This window comes from Neovison vison, chromosome 10 (genome assembly GCF_020171115.1).
Source record: "Neovison vison isolate M4711 chromosome 10, ASM_NN_V1, whole genome shotgun sequence".
In the NCBI taxonomy this organism is placed as follows: Eukaryota; Metazoa; Chordata; class Mammalia; order Carnivora; family Mustelidae; genus Neogale; species Neogale vison.
The window spans coordinates 32,973,124-32,981,689 of record NC_058100.1 but is presented as its reverse complement, the minus strand read 5'-3'; the positions used below and the strand labels follow the sequence as shown (position 1 = coordinate 32,981,689).

The following is an 8,566-nucleotide window of genomic DNA, read 5'->3' as shown; positions in this document are numbered from 1 at the left end:
ACTTCACACCAGAACCGCTGGCCGCAGGAGACAGAAGTAGCAGGAACAAAAGTAGGATTTCGAACACCGGCACTGAAGCCACCACATCACAGAACAGTAAGTGCAAAGAGCCTTTGCAAGGCTGACCTTGAACCAGGGCTGTCAGTACGAAGAGAGATGCAGAAAGCCTTTGATAAAAGACCTGTGCAGCTCCTTGCTGTATCCGGACGAGTTAAACTCTGGTTTTTCTCTTTCACCTCCATGACGAAAATCTTTAATTTTGTATGTATTCATTCCAGCCAACTTCCTTGAAACAAGCAAAGACGGCGGCACTGTTACTCTTTACCTAAAATCTTAGGATGCTGCCGAAAACATCATGTAGAATGATCTCAGTAACTGGCTGCCTAAGATTTCTTTCTGTAATTAATTTTGTGCTTTTCCCCCCTCCAGAAAGGCATTTCAAGACTGAACTTCTGATAAAAAGAGCCCTAGAAGTCATGATCGCCTCACAGCTTCTCTCTGCTCTCACTCTTGGTAAGTCAAGGTCATTCATTAGGTCAGGGTTTCTCATCCTGGGCACCACTGGCATTTCAGGAAGGATAATTCCTCCTCGTGGGTGGGGTGGGGAGGGGCATGTGTTTTAGGGTGTTTAGCAGCATCTCTGTCCTCTCTGCGCAGTCCAATCCACTGTGGGTTAGGGGCAGTTTACGTCCGTGTGCCTCTGCTTCCTGATGTGTTAAGTGTTGATGGTTAAGTGGCCTATTCCCAGAGGCGTAGTCGCGAGGGTCCAGTGTCATGGAAAGGGCCTCGCACAGGACTTGGAAGTGCATATCAAGTGCTCAGTAACCTTACTTATTCTGATGATTACACTACTGTAGGGATATCCTGGCAGATTGTGGTGGGTGAGTGCAGGGATTTCCAACCCCCAAAAGTATGCATAACAAGAGCAGTTTCTCCCTCCAGACCCCTTCTTACTTTGGAAAAGGTGAAAAAAATTCAAATCATTCCAAAGGCCCCTGGCAGATGAAAATAAGACTATAAAAAGCCCAGTGGATAGAGTCGAACTACAGCAAGACTAACCTCTCCATGCCTTCCCCATGTTCCCCTTTAGCACTTGTCTTGTTTGAAGAGAGCAGAGCCTGGTCGTACAACGCATCCACAGAAACCATGACTTTCGACGAAGCCAGCGCTTACTGTCAGCAAAGGTACACGCATCTGGTCGCGATTCAAAACCAAGAAGAGATTAAATACCTGAACTCTGTGTTCAGCCATTCACCTACTTACTACTGGATCGGAATCAGAAAGGTCAATCAGCAGTGGACCTGGATAGGGACCCAGAAGCTTCTAACCGAAGAAGCCAAGAACTGGGCTCCCGGCGAACCGAACAACAAGCAAAACAATGAAGACTGTGTGGAGATCTACATCAAGAGAGACAAGGACACGGGCATGTGGAATGACGAGAGATGCGACAAAAAGAAGCTTGCCTTGTGTTACACAGGTACGCGGCTCGCAGCAGCCGTGGGAGGGCGTGTCGAGCTGTGGGCCTCTTGCCAAATTATTGACAGTCTGCAAAACCTGGTCTCTACCATGGTAACATTATGCTCTAAAAAAAATACCTTTTCTTTTAATTTTTTTTAAAGAGAGAATCTTTTTTTTTTTTAAAGATTTTATTTATTTATTTGACAGAGAGAAATCACAAGTAGGCAGAGAAGCAGGCAGACAGAGAGGAAGGGAAGCAGGCCCCCTGCTGAGCAGAGAGCCCGATGTGGGACTTGATCTCAGGACCCTGAGATCATGACCTGAGCCGAAGGCAGCGGCTTAACCCACTGAGCCACCCAGGCGCCCCAAAAAAATACCATTTTAAAACCTTCTGCTTGGTAAATTACATCTTTTTGCTTCTTTGTATAAGTGTAGGCAAGAATGTATGTACCGAGGTAGGTCGACACGTATGTAGTGTGTGCTCATACAACGCAGAATTGAGTTACTCATTTCTTTGTAGAAGAGCTGTCTTGAAAGTCTGTGAGCAAGGGCATTTTCTGTTCTCGATGCCAATAACAGCTCTAACCCCTAACACTTGCACATGAACATCAAGGTTTAAAATAGCTGAGCTTCAAACCCAGCTTTGTCCTTGGGTGAAGCCCTTTAGTTAAAATCTCTGGCAGTCCCTGTAACTGGTGACTTCTCTGTCATACACTGTTGCTCCTGAACCCCAAGGACGGCATTGTAAGCACAACGATGTCCTCGTCGTTTTCTGCAGCTGCCTGCACCCCTACATCCTGCAGTGGCCACGGTGAGTGTGTGGAGACTGTCAACAACTACACCTGCGAGTGCCACCCCGGCTTCAGGGGACTCAGGTGTGAGCAAGGTGAGTCCCCGCCTCACCCATTCCTTCGCTCCTGTTGGTAGCGCCGTCCATGTCCCAGCTGGCTTGGGTGTCCACTCTGCCCGTCCTCCCTTCCCTGGGACGTGTAGTCTCACGTGGTGGTTAAGGGCCCTTTGGTGGTTAAGGGCCCTTTGGTTTCAAATCCCAGATTGACCACTGTGACTTCAGACACCTGGATCAGGTGGTTAAACTCTCGAGTACCAGTTTTCTCGCCACAAAATGAGGGTGATAATGGTGTCAACACCAATGGTTAGGTCTATGTGATGACAGCATAGCGCCCGGAGAGAGGAGGCGTTGGGTAAACAGTAGTGACGGTTTCCAGGGCTCCCTCCCTTCACGCCGGGCCACAGAGAGCAGATCTGATGTGGCCTCTCTTTTCAGCTGTGACCTGTCGAGCGCAGGAAGACCCTAAGCACGGAAGCCTGGTCTGCGCCCACCCTCTGGGACCCTTCAGCTACAATTCCTCGTGCTCCGTCCACTGTGAAAAGGGTTACGTCCCAAGCAGCACGGAGGCCACGCGGTGCACTTCTGCGGGGGACTGGAGCACCCCTCTTCCAGCCTGCAACGGTAAATGCCTCTGAACGCACACCACCCTCTGACTTGTCCCTCATGGCCTCGTTTTGGTTTTTTTTTTTAATGCAACTAACAGCACTTTCAAAACTCCAGGGAAAGTTCTTTTTGTTGTTGTTTTTAGTAAGATTCTCCCCACCAACAGGTATGATCAGTAGGGTGCCTGCTTGGTTTCAGAGAGGTTTTTTGAAAAACCACCAGGTCTAAGATGGGTTCTTCTGAGGCTCTGGTGATTTGTAAGAGAGTGCCCATGGCGCTGGCACCACACTTGAGAATGCCTTCTCCCACTTGGCCTCTCTCCGTGCAGCAGGAGAGTAAGACCATGGTAGTCAAGCAGTCCCGACAGCTCTTTTTCTCTCTCAGGCTCATCTTTCTAGGCTGGAGGTGAAAACTCTGTGCATCCAGGTCCTGCTGGGTGGACGTCAATGAATGTCCCGTGTGTGTCAGTATTTTTGTTATTACAACAATCATAAATCCTGATCGAGAATCTGTTTTTTTTTTCTGTTTTTGCCTTCCGTAAAATAGATCAGAGACAGGATGAGAGATGTGATAACATAGATCAGAGACCACTTAGCATAGTCAAAGTATAAATCAGTCAGAGAAGATGGAAGTATTAAAAAGGCATAAAAGCTTTATCATGTGCATGCATATCCCCAATAATTAATTTAGGACTTTGGGATCTACGGTTTGAAAGCTGCTTCCTTTGCCTGTTATAAGTTCCAGCTCAGTAGAAAGTAAACATATTCACGGTACTCATTCAAATCCCCAGTGATTGAGTGCAGTGCACTGACAAAGCCCGCGAATGGCACTGTGGACTGTCTCGAAAGCTCTGGAAACTTCCCATGGAACACAACTTGTGCCTTTGCTTGTGAAGAAGGATTTGAACTAATGGGCTCCAAGCGCCTCCAGTGTACCTCATCTGGGAATTGGGACAACAAGAAGCCAACATGTAAAGGTACAGTTGCTCCATGTCAAGAGTCACTGTAAACATTCTTCTTCTCAATCTGTACCTGAAGCGGGCAGGCCAGACCTGCTAATGTTCTTGGGTGTCTATGTTACAGCTGTGACATGTGAGGCCATCAGCCATCCTCAGAACGGGTCTGTGAGCTGTAGCCACTCCCCTGAGGGCGAGTTCACCTTTGGGTCCTTCTGCAGTTTCACCTGCGAGGAAGGCTTCCAGATGCAGGGAGCAGCCCAACTTCAATGCACCGCGCAAGGGAAATGGAGTCAGCAGGTCCCAGTTTGTGAAGGTAAGCCCAAGAGCATCTCCTTTCTATACCTCTTCCTTAAAGGGCAGCAGTCTTCAAACTAGGGCAGTTAAAATGAAACCAGATGCCTACTTTAACTAGAGTAATCGGATTTGATGGGCAACATTCTTCTTATGTTTTTGAGTTTCATATAAAAGAACCAATGCTTATCCAGGGAAAGGATTATATGTACTAAGAGGGGATGTTTTGCTGGTTTCTTCACTGTGCTGTGCTAATATGGCTTCTTTGGCATTGGCATGGAGTAGGCAGAAACCCTAATCTAAGAGGAAATCACATGAGAACACTTAAAAGTAGCATTATGAGAACATGACCTGATTTTAAAACTCTTATAATCACTTTTCTTCTGAAACTGCTCATAACTAGCAGTGAAGAGAATGTACAAAGTGTGGTATCCTATATACACACACTAAAATTTAATCCACTTTAAAGCAAGGGTAGCGATGTTGAAAACAAGCGGTTTTCATTATCACATCCTGGTACTTTTGTCACCAAATATAGCACAGAATGATTTCCAGTGTTAAGAAGCCACAAGACCAAAAGCAAACTGCAAAGCAGACACATTTCACGGGCTGCCTTCTTACTTTCCTTCTGTATTTTGGCCTCATCTGTTAGCATCCAGGACCCAAAATTTGCTCTCTGACTACATAAAATCTTTCTCCTGACTGTAACTTCTTTCAAATGTGAGGACAGTGCTCAGGAAACACTGGTTCTATTACAGGCTGTCCTTTACCGAGGGGACCGGCATTCAAAGACAGTCATCTTCCCAACTGTCCAGGGAGGAATGAAGGGCCTTGAGATCTCTAAACATTGTTTTGCCCAAAACGAAGGGGTTCATTCATCAAATGAATGAACTCTCCAGTTCCACTGCAGTATTTTCTGACCATCATTTTGGTGTTTCAGCTTTTCAGTGCAAAGCCTTGTCCATCCCAGAGAAAGGCTACATGAATTGTCTTCCAAGTGCTTCTGGAAGTTTCCAAAGTGGGTCCAACTGTGAGTTCTTCTGTGAAAAGGGATTTGTGTTGAAGGGATCCAAAAAACTCCGGTGTGGCCCCACAGGCGAATGGGACAGTGAGGAGCCCACATGTGAAGGTACAGTTTTTGTTTTTACTTCAAGATAAAAACTATTGAAGACCTAGGGACTTGATTACTTGAGAAAACTGTTGCTTCCTGATACAGACTTCTAATGTGCCCACTTGTGTCTTCCAGCTGTGAAATGCGACGCTGTCCGGCATCTCCAGCGTGGCTCGGTGAGGTGTGCCCACTCCTCTGCTGGAGAGTTCACCTACAAGTCCTCCTGTGCCTTCAGCTGTGAGGACGGCTTTGAGTTACATGGGTCAGCTCAGCTCGAGTGCACCTCTCAGGGACAGTGGACGCAGAAGGTCCCCTCCTGCCAAGGTAGGGCTGAATTTAGACTTTAAGGAGTTAGGTCAAATACTTCATGTGTGTCTGAAGCTAGATTGCCCCATGGGGCTTGACCCTAATTTCCTACACGCTGAAAACTAGGTAATGCTTATAAGTTACAACTGTTGAAGAGTTTTCAGTCCATTTTAGACCTTTTCCAGGAGACCTTTGTTAACCTCTCCCCATGTGTCCATCATTTGCAGTGGTACAATGTCCAAGCCTGGCAGTTTCCGGAAAGACGAACATGAGCTGCAGCGGGGAGCCCGTGTTTGGAGCTGTGTGTGCGTTTGCATGTCCCGAAGGATGGACACTCAATGGGTCTGCAGCTCTGACCTGTGATGCCACAGGACACTGGTCTGGGATGCCGCCGACCTGTGAAGGTGAAGCCCTGACTGGTGCTGGCTGTGTGGGAGGCTAGACAGAAGAGGGGGAAAGTAACAAACCATTCATTACATTCAAACAAGAAAGGTTCCTAAGGTTGAGAAGCTGGTGAATACTTAGTTTTATGTGAGAGAAAACAGAAGAGCGTGGATGTGGATGGAATGGGTAGAATTCTGACAAGTGGAAAAAGGGGAGCTCGAGGTCAAAGTCGGGAAACAGAAGACAGGTGAGGGAAAGAGCAGGCAGGCAGTCTTGAGCAAGGTGCGGTGGGTTCTGGGAAGGGCTTGGAGGGTCAGAGAGCTCCCGGCAGTGGTGGGAGACAAGCTGCCACAGGTAGTTTGGGTCCGTCTCAGAGGACTTCAGTGCCTCTGTGTGTACTGAAGTAGGGCTCATCAGTGTGCAAAGGAAAGGGCAAATGGACAGAACAGAAAGACTTGAAATTCAGTTCCTTCTCGTGACCGTTCCTCCCTCTCGGTTTCCCTAGCTCCTGCTGAGTCCAGCGCTCCCCTGGCGGTCGGCCTTGCTGCTGCTGGGACCTCCTTCTTGACATTAGCCTCGTTTCTCCTCTGGCTCCTGAAACGCCTGAGGAAGAAGGGTAAGGGAGTCTGGGAGCATACTCCAAAAATGTTTTTGAAAAATGTATTTTTTTTCTCCTTGATGAGTCATGTTCTCTCTTGCACTTTTAAACAGTAATTAGACTCGAGTTACCAGATAAACAGTAATAAACAGTATAATTGAGCAGTGGTCTTAGAGGAAGAGTTTTAGGAAATACACGTTATCGAACAGTGGACAGCTCCGAGAGATAGCATTCACAGGCAATTCTGCATCTCCCATGGTTGCTGTGCAGTGAGGCTTTGGGTTTGTGTTCCCAGGAAATGGTTAAAATATTTCCAAAACATTCACTTGGAATATAGGCTTAAATATGGACTATCTCCTGGGGACTGTCCCTTGCAAACACGTATAGCCACACTCACAGCTTGTTTGGCTTATGAAATAGTTAACACTTTTTAAAATCAAGTTCTGACATTTATAAAATGCGAACTCTCCCATAAAATTTAGGTTTGGGACTTCTCTGGAAAAACTGGCAGATGAACCCGGCAAGCTGAGCCTACGGCTGTCGCTAGCTTTAGGAAGCTGCCGGGCCCTTAGGATGAGTGTGTGCTTTGTGCATCCCCGCCTTGCCCCAAGCTGTGTTTCTGCTCTGATTATCACAGGGCCCTGAAGGCATGGAGCTTGTAGTCCCCGGTGAATAGAGCCATATTTTTTCTGAATGTGATATGTCCTTCAAAGTCCTTTAGTCCAAATTAATGGTCTTCTTTTTCTTGCAGCCAAGAAATTTGTTCCTGCCAGGTAAGTTGCATTCTTGTCCAAAGCATGCCACTGAATATTCTACACATTTTTCTCTGTTCGTGTTGGGAAACAGAGCTTAATTTAGTGTTCTTGTGTATTCCACAGCAGCTGCCAAAGCCTTGAATCCGACGGATCCTTCCACATGGCTTTGTAGTCATTTTTAGTCCAAAGGAATCAGGTAACACTTAAAATCCCATATGATTTTGAAAGAACATAACCTTTCTTCGTGTTCTGTTGCTCCTTGAGCCCGCCAAACCTGCTAGTTCTTTGGGGGAGACTCACCACCTTTGTGGTATTTTATGAAAAATTATTTCATTTCTTTGTAGAAGGAAAAGAAAAAATAAACAAGACTTGGCCTAATAGAGTCATTTCACTTGTGAAAGTTAATAATAATGATGATGATCGTTAACCCTTATGTGGCACTTACTATCTTCTAGAACTGTCCTAAACTAGGAATTGTATGAGATAGGGACTGTTGCCAATTTCTTATCATAAGGGTAAGAATATGAGGAACAGACAAGTTACATAAACTTGTTTAAAATCTTAAATCTAGCGAATGGCGTAGCCAGAATTCAAACCGAGGTAGAATCTGTGTTCTTAGCCACTTTGCTGTGCTTTCTGAGAATTTGGAAGGGTCAGCACTCCCCTGAATATATTTTGTAAGTTAATAGACTTTATTTTTTTTTAGGCAGTCATAGGTTTACAGAAAAAGTGAGCAGAAACTAGAATTCCAACATACTCCTTGACCCTTCTATGTCCTCTTTTATTTTTTTTTATTTTTTATTTTTTTAAAGATTTTATTTATTTATTTGACAGAGCGAGATCACAAGCAGGCAGAGAGGCAGGCAGAGAGAGAGAGGAGGAAGCAGGCTCCCTGCCGAGCAGAGAGCTCGATGCGGGACTCGATCCCAGGACCCTGAGATCATGACCCGAGCCGAAGGCAGCGGCTTAACCCACTGAGCCACCCAGGCGCCCTATGTCCTCTTTTAGTAACAGCTTGTGTTAGTGGGGCATTTTGTTACAATTGATGGGTCAATATAGATACATTATTATTAACTAAAGTCCATTATTTACATTAGGGTTTCCTCTTGGTTTTGTATATTCTATGGGTTTTGACAAGTGTATAATGACGTGTACCCACCATTCCAGTATCATACAGAATAGTTTTGCTTCCCTAACTAAATAGAATTTTGTTATTCATGCTTGGACTCTCCACTGAGAGAGAACACAGTGG

General features: G+C 45.9%; 1 protein-coding gene across 1 annotated transcript; it reads left to right on the top strand.

The window, feature by feature from the left end:
* SELE (selectin E) lies at positions 1-7,559 on the top strand. The gene is made up of 13 exons (XM_044266274.1): positions 1-96; positions 430-513; positions 1,091-1,477; positions 2,237-2,344; positions 2,744-2,929; positions 3,702-3,887; positions 3,994-4,182; positions 5,101-5,289; positions 5,407-5,595; positions 5,805-5,981; positions 6,467-6,577; positions 7,311-7,332; positions 7,438-7,559. Exons 2-13 carry the CDS (start codon positions 477-479, stop codon positions 7,484-7,486), a joined length of 1,830 nt encoding a protein of 609 aa, XP_044122209.1. The 5' UTR covers positions 1-96; positions 430-476; the 3' UTR covers positions 7,487-7,559.
* Positions 7,560-8,566: the final 1,007 nt, after the last annotated feature.

Bases quoted from the DNA above. Each gene is read 5' to 3' on its own strand.
- SELE (XM_044266274.1), top strand. From the start codon at position 477: ATGATCGCCTCACAGCTTCTCTCTGCTCTCACTCTTG. The intron at 2,345-2,743 runs GTGAGTCCCCGC...CTCTCTTTTCAG, and splicing joins GGGACTCAGGTGTGAGCAAG to CTGTGACCTGTCGAGCGCAG. The intron at 5,982-6,466 runs GTGAAGCCCTGA...CGGTTTCCCTAG, and splicing joins GATGCCGCCGACCTGTGAAG to CTCCTGCTGAGTCCAGCGCT.